Raw genomic sequence first — 23,149 nt, 5'->3', positions numbered from 1 at the left:
GGTGACTTGTTCCCATTACTTGCATGGCAGCACGAATCTCGGGTCTTCTTTGATCCCTGAAGTACAGAAAGCGTTGGACTTTAATTTTTATTTCCAGATTTACAACGCCCAGTCCGCCTGCCTCCTGTGACCAGAAGATATTTGACCTGCGCATGCGCTCGAATTTCGACTGCCACAGGTACCTTGCACATAGCCTGTGGAATTGCTGCACTGTTCCCCCGTCTACAGAAATCGCCTGTGAACAATATAGGATGGCAGGATAGAGAGCAGTATTAATTATCACACTTCTATGTAGGATGGACAGCTGTCTTCCCACGAATGGCTGGAGCTTTCCCTGCAGCTGGTTTAGCTTCTGCTTCCATATCCCAGGGTGCCATACTTCTGGATCTAGTTTTACTCCTAGGTAAGTGCCCAGTTCTGTAGTCCATTCGATTCCCAAAAGGTTTTCTGGCTTCTTCGCACATTCGCCCAACCAGCAGCCCTTCGTCTTGTCCAGGTTCAATGTTGCTCCCGACACTTCGCAGAAGTGACGGATGATCTCGAGCGCTCTCTCCACATGTGTCACCTCCGTGCAGATGATGGCTACATCGTCTGAGTCAAATCGCCCACCTCCATCCTGCATGTAGAAAAAACATGTCTACTGTCTCTTTGTGTGTTAGATAAGAAAAAAAAATATTGAGCATACGAGGCATCGATCACGGCACCCATCGCATGAGAAACAAGCCCTGTATCCTCTGAGCCGGCCGCCCACCTCCATCCTGCATATATAAAAAACATGTCTACAGTCTCTTTGTGTGTTAGATAAGAAAAAAAATATTGAGCATACGAGGCATCGATCACGGCACCCATCGCATGAGAAACAAGCCCTGTATCCTCTGAGCCGGCCGCCCACCTCCATCCTGCATATATAAAAAACATGTCTACTGTCTCTTTGTGTGTTAGATAAGAAAAAAAATATTGAGCATACGAGGCATCGATCACGGCACCCATCGCATGAGAAACAAGCCCTGTATCCTCTGAGCCGGCCGCCCACCTCCATCCTGCATATATAAAAAACATGTCTACAGTCTCTTTGTGTGTTAGATAAGAAAAAAAATATTGAGCATACGAGGCATCGATCACGGCACCCATCGCATGAGAAGCAAGCGCTGTATCTTCTGAGCCGGCCGCCCACCTCCATCCTGCATATATAAAAAACATGTCTACAGTGTCCTTGTATCTTAGATAAGAAAAAAAATATTGAGCATACGAGGCATCGATCACGGCACCCATCGCATGAGAAACAAGCGCTGTATCCTCTGAGCCAGTCGCCCACCTCCATCCTGAATGTAGGAAAAACATGTCTACTGTCTCTTTGCGTGTTAGATAAGAAAAAAATACTGAGCATACGAGGCATCGATCACGGCACCCATCGCATGAGAAGCAAGCGCTGTATCTTCTGAGCCGGCCGCCGACCTCCATCCTGCATGTAGAAAAAACATGTCTGTCTCTTTGTGTGTTAGATAAGAAAAAAATATTGAGCGTACGAGGCATCGATCACGGCACCCATCGCATATATACGAGGCATCGATCACGGCACCCATCGCATGAGAAACAAGCGCTGTATCCTCTGAGCCAGTCGCCCACCTCCATCCTGCATGTAGGAAAAACATGTCTACTGTCTCTCTGCGTGTTAGATAAGAAAAAAATACTAAGCATACGAGGCATCGATCACGGCACCCATCGCATGAGAAGCAAGCGCTGTATCTTCTGAGCCGGCCGCCGACCTCCATCCTGCATGTAGAAAAAACATGTCTGTCTCTTTGTGTGTTAGATAAGAAAAAAATATTGAGCGTACGAGGCATCGATCACGGCACCCATCGCATGAGAAACAAGCGCTGTATCCTCTGAGCCAGTCGCCCACCTCCATCCTGCATGTAGAAAAAACATGTCTACTGTCTCTCTGCGTGTTAGATAAGAAAAAAATACTAAGCATACGAGGCATCGATCACGGCACCCATCGCATGAGAAGCAAGCCCTGTATCTTCTGAGCCGGCCGCCCACCTCCATCCTGCATATATAAAAAACATGTCTACAGTGTCTTTGTATGTTAGATAAGAAAAAAAATATTGAGCATACGAGGCATCGATCACGGCACCCATCGCATGAGAAACAAGCGCTGTATCCTCTGAGCCAGTCGCCCACCTCCATCCTGCATGTAGAAAAAACATGTCTGTCTCTTTGTGTGTTAGATAAGAAAAAAATATTGAGCGTACGAGGCATCGATCACGGCACCCATCGCATATATACGAGGCATCGATCACGGCACCCATCGCATGAGAAACAAGCGCTGTATCCTCTGAGCCAGTCGCCCACCTCCATCCTGAATGTAGGAAAAACATGTCTACTGTCTCTTTGCGTGTTAGATAAGAAAAAAATACTGAGCATACGAGGCATCGATCACGGCACCCATCGCATGAGAAGCAAGCGCTGTATCTTCTGAGCCGGCCGCCGACCTCCATCCTGCCTGTAGAAAAAACATGTCTGTCTATTTGTGTGTTAGATAAGAAAAAATATTGAGCATACGAAACATCGATCACGGCACCGATCGCATGAGAAACAAGCGCTGTATCCTCTGAGCCGGCCGCCGACCTCTGTCCTGCATGAAGAAAAAACATGTCTACTGTCTCTTTGCGTGTTAGATAAGGAAAAATACTGAGCATACGAGGCATCGACCACGGCACCCATCGCATGAGAAGCAAGCGCTGTATCCACTGAGCCAAATCGCCCACCTCCATCCTGCATATATAAAAAAACATGTCTACAGTCTCTTTGTGTGTTAGATAAGAACAAAAATATTGAGCATACGAGGCATCGATTACGGCACCCATCGCATGAGAAACAAGCGCTGTATCCTCTGAGCCAGTCGCCCACCTCCATCCTGAATGTAGGAAAAACATGTCTACTGTCTCTTTGCGTGTTAGATAAGAAAAAAATATTGAGCATACGAGGCATCGATCACGGCACCCATCGCATGCGAAGTAAGCGCTGTATCCACGAAACCAGCCGCTTTTTTTTCGTTTTTGACATTTTTATTTGCCTAAAAACCGTAAGGGTCACATCGTACACTGCTTATGTACCTGACAATTAAAAACAAACAAACTTTTGCAAGATTCGCAGCAATCAACGGGTCTCACGCTACCACACTAAGATAGTTGTGGTTCATGGCGTTCACAGTTCGCTGTTACACACGCGCCCGAAGGTGTTGATATCCAGCCACTGCACTGTCGAGGCCAACTTCCCCCACATATCTTCGTCTTTCAATTTGTTAGAAGCCAACAGCGATAGCGTCCACATCAACTTCTGTTTGAGGTATCTCACAACTGATAGGGCTCTGACGTCACATTCCACACGCGCAGTGCGGGCCTTCCAAATAGCGTGGAGTCCTACTATGACAATGGTACTGAGAAATTCGGCGTGGTCGCGGTTCTGGAAATGCAGGAACTTCAGTGACTCGTAGGTAAGTTCTACCTTTAAACGCAGAGACGTCTTTAGATCGCTCCAGAATAACACTGCATTCTTGCAATCATAGAAGATGTGCCCCAATGTCTCTGGTTGTCCACATACGTCACACCTTCCTTGCCATGGTACGAAGAAGCCTTTCCCCAGGAGCCACTGTTTCGTGGGAAGAACTTCTGTGTGGAAGCGCACGAAGAAATCCTTCGTTCCAGTTGGCACAGGTAGGTGTATTACACGTTTCAACACATCCTGTGGCTTTACTCCTGTGAAGGACTGTCGGTAGAGTGGGGGTGGGAAGACATTTGTTACGGTGTTCCAATAGAGCTGCTTCCTCTTGCCCGATGCCAGGTACTCCCACGAGTACATTTCAAGAAAGAAAGCGACGCTCTGTTTGATGTTCCTGTAAAACTTCAGCGCAGTCGTGCTGGTGATGACGGGCTCAGTCGTCACCATCCATGGCAGCAGATGTCCTGATCCCAGCTTCTGCATAGCAGCGCGAAGTTCGGGCTTGTTTTGGTCACGAAAATACATGAACAGTTGCACCTTCACTTTCCGCTCAAGGTTGATGACGCTTAGCCCGCCAGCTTCGAGTGGCCAATAGATGTTTGATCTTCGCATGCGCTCAAACTTGGACCCCCAAAGGTAGGTGGTACATATTCTGTGGAACCGCTGTGCTATAATGGTATCCACCGGTATTGCTTGAGCGGAGTAGAAGACAGATGGGTAAAGGACCGTATTGCAGATGAAGCTACGGTGTAGGAGTGATAGCTCTCTTCCCCTATACGGCTGCAGTTTTCCGTGTAGTGAATCCAGTTTCCTCTGCCATCTTTCGTCGTTCTCTGTGTAAGGGTCGAGTCTTACGCCCAAGTAACTTCCCAATTCCGAGGAGCATTCCAGATTGAAAAGGTTATCGGGTATTTTTTCCCACTCTCCTAGCAAAGAACATCTGGATTTCGTCATGTTGACTAGGGCTCCCGATGTCTGACAGAAAGTATCGCAGATTTGCAGAGCGGCCTTTACTTGATCTGGGTCGCGGCAGATAACCGCCACATCATCCGCGAAGGCCAAGGCCTTGATTTCTTCCTGGCCTAGCTTCAATACGCTAACGCTGGTGCTCCTTAGAATGAGTCGGCACAGTGGCTCCAGGTACAAACAGAAAAGGATTGGCGATAAAGGGCATCCTTGGCGCACTGATTTGGTTATCTCGAACTTCGGCCCTATTTTCCATTGATGACTAGTTGGGCTGAGATGTCATTGTAGCAAATTCGAAGCCAGCTTTCCATATCTTGTCCGACGCCTACCCAGCTTATGAGGTCAAATAGGAATTCCAAGCACACCCTGTCAAAAGCCTGCTTTAGGTCAACTTGCAGCACGGCCATGCAAGCTCCCGTTACCCTTGCGAATTCGCAGATCGTTCTCATGATGTGAAGATTCGTTGAAATAGACCTTCCTTTGATGCCGTAGGTCTGGTGCCAGCCTACGCTTTTCCACAGCATGCTGTCGAGCCGTCGTGCTAAAATCTTCGCTAGGATTTTGTAGTCCGTGCACAATAAGCTTATGGGGCGCAGGTCAGACACGGACGATTCACCACCTTGAGTAGGCTTCTTGTGAATAAGGACCATATGACTCTTCCTCAATGACGGTGGCATAAGGCCTCGTTTTTTAATGTCTTGAAAAACCACTTCCAGGATAGGGGAGAGCTCTTCTACATAAGTTTTATAAAACGCTGAGCCCAGCCCGTCCGGCCCCGGCACCTTGTTCCGTGATAATTTCTTGATTGCGTCTTTGATTTCTCTTTGCGTGATGTCCCCTTGAGCCTTCTCCGCACCCAGTAAACCACCGATGTTCCAGGGACGTCCTGAAAAGATCCCGAAGTCCTGATCCGCGAAAAATGTCCCAATGATGTAAATAAGACGTAATTCGAAACGTCCTAGCGTTGTCTAGCCAGGATGTATTTTAATGATATCGCTGGGACTTCGAAATGGCGTCCCGATCGGATGTTGATTTAGAAGTAGAATACAAACATACTTTCGATGCTCGTTATATTTTTGTATCCTTATGATAACGTTCAACAGCGTGCAGCAAGAAACTAAAACAGTGACACTAATTTTTATCCGTGTTACCGAAGTGGCAACGCACAAAAATTATTCATCTGAATTTACAAAGAAACTCCCGACATGGTCCGAGCTTAGCAGATGTACCAGAGTATCTAGCTTCTGTTTCCTTTTACTGTAGTGCTAATAAAGGTAGTTGGGAAGGCCGAGAAGACCTCGATATCTCTTGCAATATCTCCATGGAGAACGGAACACACACAACTACATCTCCAGATGTGCTTCCCTTCCGGAACGAGAAGACATAACATCATTGAATTGTCGCCACAATTCCAACGAGATCCAAAGACAAATCAGACAGTCAATTCGTTCATTATGTAGCCGTCAGGTACAAGTTCCTCACTGACAGAATCAGGGTTTTTGAAGAGAAGCTATACCTTCGCGACATCATGTTCCACTATGTTGTGTGGCGAAGACCGTACCCACGGAATAAAGAAGCAATTCGATGAATTGGCTTAATGGATATAAATGCTAAACGCTGATTTCCACTTGATTTAATGTAATCCAACATGGTTTGTACACACTGCACCAGTTCAAAGAATGCGAAACCAATTGAAGGAATTGGCCTAGAGTATCAATAAAACAACAACTTTATTTCTAATTTTAATAATGAGGAGTTTCGTCGCTAGTGTGGATACCCGAGCCCACTGGCATAAAATGCGATGAAATGTGCCCCTTCATCATAAGGATCGAAGTCCTGACGTGTCTAAAAAGACCAAAAAAGCTCTCATCACAGAGTGTTGATGGGCCGGATTTCACCAGGGGCCAAGCAATTTTCATAGAGATAGAAAGGGTGAAATTCCAACTGACTAAGGATCTGAGAGAGCGCGGTTCGGGAAGGTTGGTAGCATGGACAAATAAGAAGAATGTGCCCAGGTCCCCTACGGCACCGTAGTGACATCATCGGTCAGAATAGATCAGATATGCATAGAGATTCCAACTGAGCACTGCACATGCCACTTGAGGTGGCGGTTGATACCGCGGCGTCTTTTAGCCATCCAGTGATGGTTTAACCCCATCAGAGTGACATCGCGGTGTTTCGCGATGGGTTCCCGTGTCTAATATCTTGGCCTGCAGCGGCGATATCGGGATGCTGTTTCTTGTGACGAATTTCCCTTCCATCCCCCTACGCGTGCACCTTGCGGCTTGTGAGAAATCCTGGCGGTTGTCCAGATATTTGAACATTCTAGGCAACCGTCGGTGCTTCTGACACCTTTAAAGTCTTGTAAATCCCGCCCGGACTGTTGGGTCGAGACCAAAATTCAGGTCCGAACGGGCCTGGATTAGCTGTGTGATCGCGCAAATCACACAGGAACTGATCTGTAGTGGTTTCGAACTCGTAGGCGGAGACGCGTTAGTAAAATTCGTTTTTCCGAACTTCAGTGCCCTTGTTGGAAAGAAGTTCGCCTCGGACAGGGTTCATGCTTGGAGAACCCACTGTTCTCGACGCGGAGCACGTGATAAAATTCACCGCGTCTCTCTAAATTTAGCAGTTCTCGAGTTAGAGGATTCCGCGTTCACACTCCTCCCAATACATGGGACCAGCGGCTTTCCCGCCCCCCCCCCAAAAAAAAAGCCTTCCCGTTGCTGCCACATGGTCATGTTTGCCTTCGTTATGAAGGTCTCAATGTGCTCTTTCCAACAGCGTTTGTCCCGCAGGCGCGCGATGTTCCGTTCTCCCGATATCGGCTTAAGAGCATGACGAGCTGCGAGGCTGGCTAGAGCCACCCTGAAACGCTTCCCACTTTTCGGTGTCGTAAGTCGATTACCCGATGTCCGACTTAGTCGAAATTTTGTGTGCGCGTGCTCTGTTCCCTGCTCTACAACTTTCCAATTGAGACCAGCCGTCGATTTCCAGTGGTTAAGACGTCATTCTCGAAATTCCTGACACCGACCACCGTTCACCGATTTTTGTCCCTGTCTTCAGGCTTGCAGCCCACGGCGGATCCGACTTCCTTTTAATGGGCACACGCACTCGACATGGGAAACGCGTAGAAACTTGCCGCATCTTTCTATCCCTCTCGGTTCTCGAGTTAGAACACCGTGGCAACGGCGGTTCTCTGATACATGGGCCTGGGGCATTTTTTTCGATATCGGGTTCTTGCTGGCGTATGAAGGTGATTGAGATGTGTTTTTGAAGAGGAAAACGTCCTCTTTCCGATAGCGTTGGTCCCGTCTTCGCGCGACTTTCCGTTCCCTTGCTACATTCCGAGGAGCGCCTGGCTGGGGCATGGCCTGGCGGGCGGGTGGCCTTCCTGCCGTTTCTGCGCTGCGGGCGCCGCCGTCCATTTCGCTTGCAAGCTTCGTTGCGTTCGCACGCCTTTTTCTGGCTCCCGTTGTCTCGCGTTCCGTCGTTGCTCTGGTACCCTGAACTGCTGTGAATGTGTTTTTATGCCCTACTAGTGTTGCCTGGGGGTGCTTTTATGTGTGCACCCTGGAAGATAGGTCCAGAAGCCTTGCGATTTCTTAGATTAAAGGTTAGTTCTATGTTTGTACGATTCGTGCAACTTTTGTTTGGTATCATTCCTAGCGTGTGGGTTCTATTGCTTTATGCTAGCAGCGTGATTATTACCCTTTTGATTCCTATTACCCTATGCTTTATCTTTCAGCTAAGTGTACTCGTGACCCTACCAGCACTTTTCAAGGTGAAGATGCAACATCGTCAGTGGCCCCGTTACTAATGTCTAATCTATGAATTTCAGATACTTTCGACGTATTCATTGCGGTGAACAACGCGGTTGGGACAGCACACTCACGACGTGGGAAGGTCACAGAAATGTTGAAAGACATCAGGTAAGTTACGCTAAAGTGCGTTTCAGAGCTCTTCAATGACTTGTGTTTACTGCGAAACAGATTGGGCATACGCTTCACCCGTGCAACTTCGTCATGTACTCCACGGCAGCACAAGCCTTTACGGCTGTGCCACTGTATGTAAAAAATGCTGTGTGATTTTAATAAAGAATTTGCAGGGAAGTACAATGTGTCGCACCTTGTTGACTCTTTTACAGATGTGTGGAAACGTCGTAGCGGATGAATGTGAATTATGGATCTCCAAGTGGCGTCGCCCGCGTCATTTTCAAGATTTTACCCGTTTTGAAGGTACGTAGTGAATGTGCGAGATATTCACGTTCCTACTACGTGGTTATCCATGCGTTTCCCGTCTTCGCAGGCAATAGGGCTGTTGATAGGGAGAATGCTAGGCTACTGCAGACTGCAACCATAGGCGCTGTGTCTAAAGGTATGCGTATACGTCGATGCGTACTTCACAGTGACATTTTGCTGTAGCAGTGTTTTTGAAATTACATTTCTTGCAGGTTAAGCTCACATGACGCGGCAGGGAAGGGAGTCCGTGGCGAAAAGTGAATATAGCCGAAGTTGGATAGCGTTAATTTTTGCGCACGAAAGGCAAGCTGGACACATCGCAAATCTCCAGTTGTACGAAACACAGTGCAGCATGGTCGTCGGTTATGCCAGTGCTTCAACATATGTTTCAGCGTCGCACTTCGGACATTGCGGGCATATACCTTTAAGTTTTTCCCCTTGTGGACCGATGCTGTGTGTGTTCATGGACATCATGTTTTCAAAGACATGTAAGTTCTCAATAATAATGCGAAAAAAAATGCTGGTCATGTTACGCTGTGATATAATACCTGGTGAGGTAATACGATGCTATGACGCTCAGTTTCATACGAAATAAAGTGTTTGATCTAATGTTGCTTGTTTGTGCCACTGATACGCACTGCTGTGCGGTGTTGATGTAATGTTCAGAGAACGCCAGTAAGCCTGGCTAAGGCACGGGAAAAAGGTCCACTAGAGGTCCGTAAAAGGTCGTCATTGACGTACTATGGACTTCCTTGGGACGTGCGCGGATGTTATTTTGGCAGTTCTGAGTACGTCCCAAGTATGTCAAAATTATGTTTCAGGATGTCCTCAGGATGTCTTCATCGTCCTGAGGGTAACATCATGTAGACGTCCTTGGGACATCGGTGGTTTACTGGGCATCTTCTGGCGTTATCTTAGGTATGTTCTTGAATAGCTCTGAATTTCTGTTGACAAGACAGCTGTCCTTCTTGAAAAGACTTCGGTAGTGATCATACAGGGCCGCTTCCACAGCTTCCGCCCCTTCGTGTAGGGTGTCCTCCGTCCGTAGCTTCAAAATTTCGTTTCGCTTAGCGTTCTCCCTTTCTCGTGCAAGAAACACCTTCGTTGGTACCTCATCCCGTTGAATCGTCAGCAGCCTACTTCGAACGTGCGCTCCTCGGTAGCGTTCGTGCATGCGCTGTAGTATTTCCTGCTTGATTGCTTTGATGTCGTCTGCGAATTGGCCCGGGTTCTTCTCCTCTTCTTGCAAAATCGTTCGCAGGCTGTCTTTTAGCGCTATCATTTCTTTTTTCTTATCCGTTGCTCGAATTTCAGCAATCTCGATTGCCCTGAGACGGACCTGCTGCTTAAAAATCTCCCACGCTGGCGCGTCTATCTCTTTTCTGTTCAAATCGGCAATCATGCACTTTATCTCTTCTGTGAACTTTCCATCCTCTAATATTGTCTCGTTCATTTTCCATGATTGATTACGACGTCGAGCGCGATTACTGTTATCATCTGCGAGCTCGACGATCACCATCGCATGATCCGTGAAGGCCATTGGGACTACCTTGTATTCGTTTTCTGGTTGATTAAGCTCCCCGGAAACGTATATTCTGTCGAGTCTGGCATGTGACGTGCCCTGCCAGTGGGTGAACAATGTCGTCCTCCCTTCTTTTCCTATCGCAGAATCCTGTAGGTCGTTATTTTGCAAGATCTTTTTCAGCTCGTTCACGCTACTGTCTGTCTTCTCCCTTTTGTACGTGCAATCCTGTCGGCGACAAACACAATTAAAGTCACCGGCTATCACAAGTCTGCTGTCGGTTTGTGTGAAATGATCCATGGTTGTTTCGAAAAAAGTTTTCGCTCCGCGTCTTCATTCGGGGCGTAGATGCTAACTACTCTGATGACATTATTATTCCACAGTCTATTGACGCCACTCGTCCATTCTGCTCCAACTCGCAGTCTATCACGGTGATCTTACTCTTCTTGCTGATCATTATCGCTGTTCCCGCGCTTCCATTTACACCAGTTGCATGCCGTACGAAGAACGAGCGCTGAAAGGCTTTCACCAACTCCGTTTCTTGCTCGATGGATGATATTTTACTTTCTTGTATGCATGCGATGTCGATGCTTTCTTCGAGTAGAGCGTTTCTTAGCCAGGCTTTTCTTTCGTGTCGGATCAGGCTGTTGACGTTTAAGGTTGCAACTTTCAGTCTTCTTTTCATTGTGCTGAGAGTTTGAAATCCGTGGACTGTTTGCCTTTTTCCTTTAGGAGTCTTTGTCTCCTCTTCTCAGGCGTTATTATTGGCGTCGGAGTGTATCTGACTTTCTTCCCTGTTGAAAAAACCAGTATGATTCGGACTGGAATTTTAACTGGTACAGACTGGTCGGACTGGAAACATGACTGGGAAGACTGGAAATGAAACTGGTGAGACTGGGCACCAGTCTGCACTGGGTACTGGTTACACTGGAGAATGACTGGTTAGGCTGGAAATCACACTGGTAGACTGGACGCCAGTCTGTGCTGGTTACTGGTGAGGCTGGAAATCCTACGGTAGACTGGACACCAGTCTGTACTGGTTACTGGTGAAGCTGGAAATCCCTCTGGTTGACTGGACCCCAGTCTATGCTGTTGTCCAGTAACACTGGAAACTGACTGGCGAAGTAAAAACTCCCAGTGATAGACTCTACTCCAGTCTCTACCAGTTATACGACACACTGGAATTTGAGCGGGAAATGCTGAAGTCACAGCTATGTTTGACTGTTTCCAGCTCTTGCTGAAGCAATTGGAAGAAATTGCTGAGCTATACTGATGAAGTTATACTACATGGTATCAGACTCCATACATGTCCTATACGTTGATGCGCAGCCAAATAGATGCTGCGGTGACCGATATTGAGTAGGGGTACGGAAGCTGACTGGTCCACAGTATTCTTTCTCCTACATCTGTCCCTCAGCACCTGGAATATGTCACACTCAGTGAATTACAGTGAACTGTTGTTATTATGACCATGGCCGTTCCCAAAGATTTTCGTCATAACGTGAAATTGTCACATTAACGGGGGTAATTCGCAGAGGTTTGTGCTACATGGCTCCCCAGGAACTTGGTCATAAAGCAGGTATGCCTGATTATCTGGAGTCAGCGAGGGTTGGCTGTATGTCCCGCTGTTCAGTTCAGAGACCAACAAGGAACTGCACTGTGCTAGCTTCAGTAATGGCTTGTCACTCAAGGAGGTGAGAGGGAAGAGCATGTTTAATGCAGAAAACAAACAGGAGAAAAAGGAAAGGTCGTGCAACGCAAATGTCAACTTCATATGCAAACAAAGTGATTATCACATCAAATAGGTACGGGATAGGGATGTCTGGCCTGAAGAACACTGTTTTCACTGTAACGTAGCTATTCAGTGTCATGACGACGAAGCACATGGCTCAGCTTTGCACTTGGCACAATTTAATGACACGGCCTAGGCCCATTTTTCAGGATGACTCAGCTATAATTGCCTTTAATAAACAAAGAAACAAATAAATTTCAAAAATTATACATTGATCTACGTTTAGAAATAGCAGCCGTTAACAAGCTAACTTCTCACTAGAACTGGATGCAGCAGTCAAATGCACCACGGTAGAGCCCTGCACCATCCGCGGATGGAAGCGGATATCCGCAATATACTTGCGGATTCGGATGAAAATTTAGCACTTTCTGCGGTGTGCGGATCGGATGCGGCTGGCTCGAGGTCGGATGCGGATCGGATACGAAGGCAGCGGATCGGTAGCGGATCGGATGCGGACATACCGCGTGCTGTCATTTCTCCACCCGCAATTTATTTGTATCGCGCCGACAGCCGACAGCGACCGCATGCTCTGGTTCACCTTTGACCATGCACGGCACCAAGACGGGAGAGGAGGCATTCAGGCGTCTCGAACCGCGCGAGCGCCGACGAGGTAGCGTTCCACGCGTTCCAGAAGTCTCTCCATATCGCGTTTGTTGAAAGGTTTACCTTTGCTTGTCGTCATGACTGAGTCCTTCCGTGACAGCATGGAGGCATCCGAAATTATACCAACATGCTTCCGGCGGTCTTTACGCGTCTTTCGAAACGTGCGGATTTTTGCGGATCGGATGCGGATGGTGCGTTTTGCTCAGCGGATCGGATGCGGATGTAAACTGTTGTGTATGGTGCGGATGCGGATAACGTGTGCGCGGATGCGGGTCGGATGCGGACCTCATCCGCGCAGGGCTCTACACCACGGAACCTCTGCTCTTCCGTTCTCATCAAGAATATTCCAAGGACCGCGACAGCTCCAACAAACCTTGCACAAGAAACTCAGTCTCGTTCCACTTTGTTTGGAAGGTCACAGACATAGGACTGACCTGTTTGAAAGGAAATAAATAGACAAATGTCTCGAATGTGCTCGGGTTCAACAATGTGGAACTCTGCACGCTGAGACAAAAAGCATTCCTTTATGTGGTACGGCAATGTGCGCGTAGGAACGGAGACCACGACCTTCCTGCAGATTAGCAACCACTTTTTAGCCGCCTGCACACAAATCTCGATCACCTTCTCAATTTTATAGTACTCTCCAGAACAGTCAACAAACACTGTAGAGTTACTTTTCCTGCATCTTGTATAGGCACTGCTGTTGTAGACCTGATGGTGGTAGATGAGCCGGTCATGTTCCACAATGCTACTCATTTGGCTGCCTGTAAATTCTTCCACTGCCTGCAGCTCGGTTGCACTGAGATGAGCTCTACGTCCATGACCCAGCATGCAGGCACCTCCATCATACGAGGCAGCCTGAATGTGGGGATGCCCAAGAAGCCGCTCACAGGCAATCTTCTCTTCAAGGGGCAGACGGCCAGCTGCAAGAGCAGCTTCCAGTTCTTGGTGCATAACCACCCTTTCTACAATCTGCTGTGGTGCGCCCTTTGCGGCTGAAACCAGGTTGACTAATGTGCCGTTTCCCCCTTCAAATACAAATGCCGAATGAGCCCAGAGGGGCCCAAGAAATTTCGCTGACGCAGCAAGATGAAGGAGGGCATGCACGTTAAAGGTCATAAATGCCTCTCCATACAAGGCGATACAGCGACCAACGAAGTCCTTCAGTAGCTCATCTGTGGAAAAGGGAAAAAGAAAGAAAAGACAACAGTGAACATGTGGGTCACATGAGGAAATCTGGTGGTCAACTACTTGCAGCTAAATGTAGGGTTGCTACCAGGCCGGTATTATACCGGCACGGCCGGTTATTTTCTCGCCCTGCCGGTTGCCGGTAGGCAGGTGATACCGGCAGCCTTTTGCCGGTATTTGTGGCTCAACACCTTTCATGTGGGCTTTTACGGGGTTTTCCTTTCAACATTTCACTACAGCTTGTATAAATCTGGAGCACAGGCCCAACTCCGTAGTCACTAGTCATTTTCTTGGTTATTTTACCATTGCTGTTTTGAGTGAGTACGCTCGTTCTTTCTTTCTCTCTCTCTGTATACTCTCCACCCCTCATCCACTTTCTCTTTCCCTCTACTCCACCTCCTCTCCCTCAGTCGGTATTTTTCACTACGAAACGTGGCAACCCTAGCTACATGTGTGCATGACATCAGCATTGTTTGCTAGTGCACATGTTACATAAGGCTGTAAAAGGAGTGTAATACAGTAAACTCAGAAATTCAACCCACAGGACCCACCATTCTTTGTTTGAGTTGAAGTGATTTGAGTTATTGAATGTGTGTGACAACACAGTAGATACACAAGGAAAATCATGGTGTGCTTCAAATAAATTTAGGTTATCTGACTGACTTAAAGTGAGTTAACTGTAACTGGCCAGGACCGCTGCAACGGACAGCTGTGAAAACACATTTTCTGGTTGTCAACTTGTTGCACTTATGATGTTTCCTTTATTCGGAGCTACAGTAAACAGTCAATGAACAGTCTGTAGGCATACAGGCTCGTTTCACTTAAGCCTTGTTTAACTTTGTTTTGGCAGTAGTTTGACTTATGTGACCGGAAATACAATGCTACAAAGCACCAACACCCGCGCTGTTTTGCATGTTTGATCACGGAATCATTGCAAACTGCACTGACGTGACATTATTAGCATTACCCTGAATCGACATTTGGGGCTGTATTCCCGTCACAGAGATACACTGTCTTGCTCCTGTTCTGCATTCCTCTGATATGTTGCAAGAGAGAAAGGGATGGCAGGCACTGTTAATTAATGATGAAGCATGTGACCCAGTGACCTCATGACATGAGGTCACTCATAGCACTCCCTAAAACATGTTCAGATTGCGGACGGTAATGAAGATGCCAACACAAACACCACTGTGTGGTGTGCACAAGCAATGTACATCATAATTACTCCGTTGCGCTATTGTGAGTTGTGAACTAGCTTTGTGAAGCATTTTCGGAGTGAAAGTTTTTGCCTGAGAAGCAACACCTGAAGATAGTAATAAAAGGCAAACGAGCTGGTCTAACACAGAAGGTCTATACGTTTCCTTGAGCATGAGGAAGGCACAAACGACAAGGACACAAGCCCTTCTGAAGTAACACCTGCGTGAGCCTGCTACTGGTTACGAACAGGGCGTGGAACCGTTATTGTTTGGGTTTAGGTTCCGGTTCAGGAGTATCGGTTCAGTTCAAGTTCAGCAAAAAATAGCTTTTTTTCCGGTTTTCGATTATGGCTCAGAACCGGTTACATGGTACAAGGCCCGGTTACAAAGGGTACTGGTTAAAGGGTAGATGGTAATAATGATGAGGACAGCTTACATGTTCTAGTTTGTAACGCAAGAGAAAATTATGCACTTCATAGAAAAACAGTCAAGGAAAATATTACAGCCCATATTTATTTTCCTTATACCACTTATACCATTTTTGCAACAAGAAAAACAAAGGCCTTCTGCAGCGATGGCCTAGTATGCTCGGGGGATGACACTACGCTAGTCAGCAGAGCGTCAACCATGAAAGGAGTGCGCAGAATGCTCAACACAATGATTATGCTTAGACCCTGAAGTTCTCGGGCCTTACTTTTTTCCAAATTTGGAGGGGGGGGGGGGGTTAGAATCGGGTCAATCACTTGATGTCAAAAATAGCGAAGCAACAACAACAGAGTGATAACGACTCGCTATGCTCAAGTCTTTGACTCATTCTCTGGTAGTGACTGGATCTTTCACCCTCTTAGAACAGCGAGAGGTGAACTTGTAATCCTCCATTTGTCGCATCGTTGTCGGACGTAGTTTTCTCGCTGCTGAGTGAGAGTGGACAAGCAGCGATTTCCGCTTATTTTTGCTAATTATGTTACAGCTACTTTGAGCACTCTGTGAAACAGTTTTCTGGGTAGTGGGCAAACTCGCGAAGCGCTTTCTTTTCGTGTAAAAAAAAGAGGGATTCGCTTGGCAATTTTCAGAGTTCAATTCAAGAAATTACATTTCCCGCAACTGAAAATTCATCCAAGTCGCATGAATATATGGCAAAGGTTCTCCAGAGTCAAACACTGGCTACAGTGTCATCCTCCGACAAATAGTTATTTTGCTATATTTTTAACACCTTAGGTGAAACAACCCTGTAGAATAAACATTTGAGTTCATCCATAGTGTCAGAGGTAGAGATGAACCATGTATCTTCTGAAAAATTTGAATGTCATTGCATTGAGGTGCCTAGCTTAGGTGTCGTTTTGCGGGTACAGGTGACTCTCGTTTATAACGAACTTGACAGTCATGCAAAAACTGTATGTTATATCCGGAAGTTTGTTATAAATGCAGTCAGGTAACACTGAGTTAAATATTGAGTGTCGTTTGTGACATGTTTGTTATAACGGGAAATTCATTAGCCGGCGTTCACACGGGGCAACTTTTCCCAGCAACTCGAAGCAACTCAAACCAACGTATTTTGAGCAATTTCGAGTCCGCGTTCACACGCAGCAACTCGGTAGCTCCATCCACAAGCAACCTTATGGCGATCGGACAATGTGGGTTCGAATCGAACTGGTGGAATCTTTTCTTTAGCTGCTGTTCATCAAATTTCAGTCAGTTTTATTGCCCCAATAGATCATTATTGCCTTCCAGAAGTGGCAACTGATATGTTTCCGTGAAGTTCGTAAAAAAATAAAAAGTTATTTTTCAGCTGCACCTGCAGGATTTGAACCAATGAACCCACGAACGAAATCCACAACGCCATCGGGAGTCACGTGGCAATGCTTCCCTCTCTGATTGACCGATGCACGAGCAACTTCTCAAGTTTTCGGTCGGGGTGCGATTCGCAGCAACTCTGAGCAACTCAAGTTGCTGGAGGTTGCCGGCTGACAGCAACTCCAAAGTTGCTCATAGTTGCTGCAAAAAGTTGCCCCGTGTGAACGCTGCCTTATAAGTAGGGCTGTTATAACCGGGATTTACTGTAGGTATCAAGTTTAACCTGAAACCGGTGAACCTCGATTCCGGGCACAAATTGCGGAAAATATCAGGCAACCCTAAAGCTTCATGGTGTAATTATGCTCTATGTTACTTTAGCACGCGTACACAGTCAAAACGTGATTTCCCAAGCACGTATTTACCTTAATTTCACGCGTATAAGTCGCACCGCAGATAAGCCGCAGGACCCGTTTTTAGGAACATTTTGAAAAATATCCGGCAGATAAGCCGTGGGCAATAGGACACAACTGACTTTTGTGGTAAACCAGTGGTGCAATGTGAAATCAATTTTGGGGTTCGCATAGTGTACAACCAAGGAGGTAAGTTCTAGCACGGTTGTAGTGTTCTACTAAGATTGGATTGTGCCCTTGTTGCGTGCTTTTTCTGGATCGACGGGTCTGTGGTCCTCCCGACCGACATGAATCACTGTCACCCGTTCCGGTAAAGCTGCATGGGGAATATACCAGGAAGGTCAGTGTACTCTAATGTGAAGACACCCCTGTTATGTATTGTTCGTGCATTGGCGGGGCAGTGCTGTTCCGGAGACACTGTCGGCTCTTTCGTTAAAACCGGGATATGGACAAAATACCTGGGAAAAATAGTCATCAGATAAGCCGCAGAGCACAGGCGACAGAAAAAATGTGCGCAAAAGCCGCGGCTAATACGCGTGAAATTACAATATTTAAGGTGGCATCTGTGTTTGCATTTTGACTACAGTCTGTTGCAATCTCCAAACATATGCTTTTGAGAGTGTGATGAGTCACAGCATGTCCAGCGGTCACCGCTTGAAACCCAAGGGATATTGGTGCCTATTCCCTATCTCTCTCTCGGAACCGATTGCAGGAGACACACAAAATAAGACAGTGTATTACTTTGACAAAAATACAGCCCCTGGTCTGCACTGGCAACATAACTATCAAATTTTTGCAGAATTTTTGTTTGATAATTTGTCTTCTTGGTTCCTATGAAATAAGACCACATGAGTTCCAGATTCTCAGTATAAACCTCCTTTTTACCTGCACGAGCAAGGTCCCGCTCTGATATCTTCTCTCCTAAAAGGATGTGGACCGCCTCAGAGAGCTTGGCCAAGTGCCTCCAGTGTTCTCTTGGTAGTACATCTGCTGTACATGGAATGCTATAAAACAGCAGCCAGTTTCTCAATTCGGAGGCTTTCCAGTGAGCACGATCAGTGACACTTCTCGGGAGCCTTGTAATGCAGTGTGGCGGCTTTATGGAGAGGAGCAAACGGTTGACGTTTGTCAGGTGGGTGCGGGAGCCTAAACAGGTTAAAACACGTTACACTGTAAGATGCGCTACGGTATCCTACAAAAGAGATGTGAATTCAGGTTGTGAAGAGAGGAAGACGGTTGTTTTCAGCAGACACAGACACAATCAACGAAGCAATTGTAATACCTATATAATAGCATTCCGAAGAGTGCGATGAGCCGAAGTAGTAGTCATTGAGCTGTCGTGTCACACCGAGTAACACTGAATGCATGTATTCAACACTGCATCCGCGCACGAGGTCAAATCCTGAAAACGCAAAATATCATAGTGTAAGGGATGAAACAGGCAACATGTTGGCAAGTGGTCACAGCCGTCTCGCTGTCAGTTTGTGCCCAAGATAGTGTGTGGTAAAAATGCCTGCTACGGTGCTTGGTAAGTGGCTGCGGAGGGTTATGTCAGGTTAGCTTGTTTGGATTGGCTTGTCAGGTTTGCTTGTTTGTTGACTCACACAAATGACCCCAATTATGAGCACATCCTGGTTAATTATGTGGACCGCACCACAAGCCTGAGTGCATTAGGTTCCATGTCAATCAGCCTACCGGTTCGGAAGAAGCGACGAGAAAATGTATGTCTGATTATGATATGATGGCATGTATCTGCTAAAAATGCACTAACCCCCTACATATGCATTTTCTCGCACAATAAAAGTGGTGCCAGTGCACTAGAAGACAATGGTGTAGCCAGAAAAAAATTTGGGAGGGCCTCTTTCAAAGGTTTATATGGGAGAGGTGATTTTAATTCTCATGGACGAAAGCTTGTATCCACTTTAATTAAATTTGTTATGCTCCGCTCGGCTTTGTTTCTTGTGTAAGCTTTTCTCTGTCCTAATTGCACTACCACAGGTACTGTTTCGAAAACAAGAGCACCTCCCACAACACCGCTGCTATAACATTCAGGGCATGTTGGTTGAGGCACCAGTTTGTTTAAATGCACGTGCGAGCCAGCCTTAAAGAACAGGTTACCTTGCAAGTTCATTAACGGTGTCGGTCCTTTGACACCATTGATGTCAGTGTCCAATTCGAGAGCAAGCTGAGAATCTCAAACTACCAATGCAGACGTCCTATCTTCCACGGGGTGACTGCTTATGTAGCGCACACAATCTGGAACAATATGCACATGAATTTGCAGTTTCTGACAGCACATAAAGTTTTGTCTCTCAGAGAAAATAGTGAAGGAGCTGACATGCTGGTGCTGGCAAATATACATACAAATTAACAACCCCAAGACTGCAATTTTTGCCCTCTTGTGTTTTCTTTGAATGTTCATTATTCTTTGCTCCAAGCACATGGGCAATAGTATGATCGAACAACTTACTTACTGTCAACATATTCACACGTTATGAGGCACCAGGTACAGGAACTGTATCCATTATGCTGTTTCATGTTGAGTACAGCTGCCCGTGCTGGTGCGTCAACTGCGCAGCAAACCACGACCATCCGTGATGTGTAGTGGTGCCCATCCTGCTCCCAAAGAAGTGGACCCATTTGGTTGACTTCCTCTACAAACTTTGCCAGGAAGACAGACATATCTGGATGTCTTTTCGCGATCCAGAGCCCAGCAAGAGTACAGTTTTTGAAGCGAGTGCGAGGTGGTAGCTCATTTAGAACAAACTGAATCGGCCACACGGAGGTGTTGGACGATTCAAAAAGTGGCGACCCATCGGTGTTTATTGTCAAAGTCAAATCGCCATGACATAGCCCAACTGAGTCCTTCAAAGCTAGGTATCCTGCGGAAGACGTCATGTCACTTATGATGGCGGGGTTTGAACCGGATGTCATATTTCTGGTGATGTTTGTGTGCAGTTCGTCCTCGTTCTTTTCCACAACATATCTCAGCTGTTTCTGCATACTAAACATCACAAGCGATGGGCTGTCACCATTGGCTTTTCTTTCTTCTCCACAAACTTCACAGTTCTTGCCTGGTTGGTTGTTTTCGCCCAAGATGGAGTCACACGTCGCGCACAGCTCATAGAACTTAGCATGTTCCTTGGTTTTTCGCGACCACAGCTTCCGAAATAGATATTTGCTTCGTGGCAGGACGTTTGGTTCCGGTTCGAACAGCATGTTAACGAATCCAATGAGATCGCCTAACGCTTTCCACGTAAGGCCGTTGGATACAACGATAGACATGAGCATCGCAACAGCTCCCGCTTTCGTAGTTGTTGAATGTGGCAGCCTCTCTGTGCCAAACTCGTCAAGGCATGTTGTGAAAATTTCTTCTTGGGAAATATCTTCGGGCAATCCTCCCACAGGCTCCACATCGTCCTCGTCGTCGTGTTCGGTGAAACTAACGCTCTCTGTTTCATCCTCATTTCGGGCCTCTTCGTTAAGTGGGGCTTCCTCGGCATGTGTGGAAGACGTTGTCGATATGCCTTCACCGCTTTCGCTCAATACGATTGGAATGTCTTCGTGTTCGTCACTGCGCAACCGACTTGCGGAAATGTACCTTTCCTCGCGGGCAAGCCTGCGACGTAACGTTGACACTGGTACTGACAAAGGGGAGTCGGCATCCAGGTACACCTTCCGACGCTTCGGTGTACAAGATGTACATGCGTCGTCGTTGGTTGCCATCGCTATAGTGGAGACCACAACACACAACACCTTTCCCGTAGCTTATTGAACAAGGTGATGCAGCAAGCGGTAAACGTGGTGTAATCAGCTAAACAAAGCACAAAACAGTCGCACGCTGAGAAAAACCGCCATAATGATGATGATGATGCTGATGGTGATAGTTTTGTTTATGATAACGATGTCCTGTTGGCTGCCCCTTATCATGGATCGGCTTCTGCCTGCACTACTTTGCACGGTGCACGTCAAAGCTGACATGCCATACGAATACACGTAATTTCACTCAACAGCCAATAACTGGGACTCCATGCATTGCCTGATTAATAGAGGTCGTGCTTTCACGCAAATGCATAATTCCCCAATCCCGATCACATTCTTGTCTCCGTAGCACTTATAAAACCTGCATCGATGTCCGGTTTTTGAATCGCGTGCATACTGACATAAGCTACATTGAACTTGTTAAAGTTTTGTAAGTTTTTGCCACCAGTAACGCCTTCCACTTCCATCACATCCAAAGCATATGAACGGGCTTCCTCATCAGCGTCCGCAGCGCTGACTTGGTTGGTTTGCGGATCAGATAATTACAAATAACAAAGTAGGTCTTAGTCCACCTTAGTCCACCTACTTTGTCAAGTTCCACCGGATCAGATGATTCGGTAGAACATCGTGGCTTCGGAAGTATTAGTTCCCCAAATAAAAACGCCAGAGGAATGTCAGAAACACAATCAAGAAGAATAGCCGCTGGCATCGTGCGATGTCAAAAAGCTTGCCGACATTGTGATTTCAGGGAGTGGGATGCAAAGTATTTCGACGGTTTCTCATCAACCTTTCACGTTGCACCCCGGAGAAAGTCGGCGTCTTGTATTTTTCCGTTATGTAAGCCGCTGTATAACGTTAGTGCGGCTCACATCAGGTGTTCAGGCCCTCACAGATATTGTTTTACGGAATTCGCAGACACAGGCGGAAACGCGTACAGCTTGGGACAAAAGTTTATGGAACACCGGGGTGTCGCATTTCGCTGTTGGGACGACACACTAGAAGCAAAAAGGAGCAGACACACATACTGAAAGATTAACCCCAATAACACATCGCGGTACGATGGATATTCATGACATATCCGCGGATGGATATTCGGACGTCACAGGGATATTTGTTTATGTCCGTGGTATGTGCCCCACAAGTCCAAATTGGACTCGAAATCCCGTCCGTGGATGATCCAATAGATATCCATGGCGGACGTCACGGACGTTAGACGGACGTCCATTAGATCGCCATATTACCGGTCAGAAAGCATGCTTTTGGACAAATAGGACTGAAATGCATTTCTTCTGTTTACTGCAGCATGTCCACAGTCATGAGCAGCACATGCTGCCAGGGGATGCGTTGTTATTACAACACATTTGTTGCGTTCGTGTGACCTCCGTTAATGAGCAAACACGAGAATCAAAATGCAAATGTTTATTAAACCACTCACAAAAGTTGTACAAATGTTTCCGGTGACTCGATCCACACAAAATGGGCAAAAGCTTCCTCTACCGCATACTCTTCAAGTACACACGCTTAAGATATCTGAAAAAATATGTTCACATCTGTGCTACAACCACCAGCCATTCCTACCATAATTTCCAAAATGAGTACAATAAAGGCACACAAAAAATGGTGTACAAAAAATAGTTACACAGGAGAACACAAAATGTTCTGATATTTTGTATTGCACAGAATGAAAGGTTGCAAAACTTTTCAGTACTTTTTTGTGGCACACTTAACAGGGATGGTCATGAGGGTTCCTACTGCCTATGATGTTGAGTGCAGGCTAACACTGCAGAGTGCAGAAACGGTCCATTTTTGTGGCGTGGCACGACAAGAAAAATATCTGCGCGATTGTAAACTGAATAACAATAAACGAAAATACACAGGTACATGTGTGCTGACTAGAACACAAGTGACTAGGGCTGACTTCTAGAACTGAGCCAGAATGCAATACTCATAAGCAAAAAATAAAGAATAAAAAACAGCCTACAGGGAGGCTGGGGTACGCACGCTTTTCTGCTAGATAAAAAATCTCTGAGGTTCATCACTATGACACTGAGCTACATGAAGTAAGTTACTAACTTATTGTGAGTGGCAACACAATGAATAGTACACTCTTAAAGATGAACTTCACCGCATAGCACGCTCCTAGCCAACCATCACTTCTAATGATATCGTTA

At 46.5% G+C, this 23,149-nt stretch overlaps 1 protein-coding gene across 1 annotated transcript; it reads right to left on the bottom strand.

Moving 5' to 3' along the window:
* Positions 1 to 18,437: 18,437 nt before the first annotated feature.
* LOC135374517 (uncharacterized) lies at positions 18,438 to 21,030 on the bottom strand. Its single transcript, XM_064607470.1, has 3 exons — positions 19,691 to 21,030; positions 19,335 to 19,472; positions 18,438 to 18,618 (listed from the first exon to the last, which is right to left on the bottom strand). Exons 1-2 carry the CDS (start codon positions 20,940 to 20,942, stop codon positions 19,411 to 19,413), a joined length of 1,314 nt encoding a protein of 437 aa, XP_064463540.1. The 5' UTR covers positions 20,943 to 21,030; the 3' UTR covers positions 18,438 to 18,618; positions 19,335 to 19,410.
* Positions 21,031 to 23,149: the final 2,119 nt, after the last annotated feature.

Source organism: Ornithodoros turicata, unplaced genomic scaffold (assembly GCF_037126465.1).
Source record: "Ornithodoros turicata isolate Travis unplaced genomic scaffold, ASM3712646v1 Chromosome68, whole genome shotgun sequence".
Lineage (NCBI taxonomy): Eukaryota > Metazoa > Arthropoda > Arachnida > Ixodida > Argasidae > Ornithodoros > Ornithodoros turicata.
This window is presented reverse-complemented; position numbering and strand designations above follow the sequence as displayed.

Bases quoted from the DNA above. Each gene is read 5' to 3' on its own strand.
- LOC135374517 (XM_064607470.1), bottom strand. From the start codon at position 20,942: ATGGCAACCAACGACGACGCATGTACATCTTGTACACCGAAGCGTCGG. The intron at 19,473-19,690 runs GTAAGTAAGTTG...ATATTGTTCCAG, and splicing joins AACGTGTGAATATGTTGACA to ATTGTGTGCGCTACATAAGC.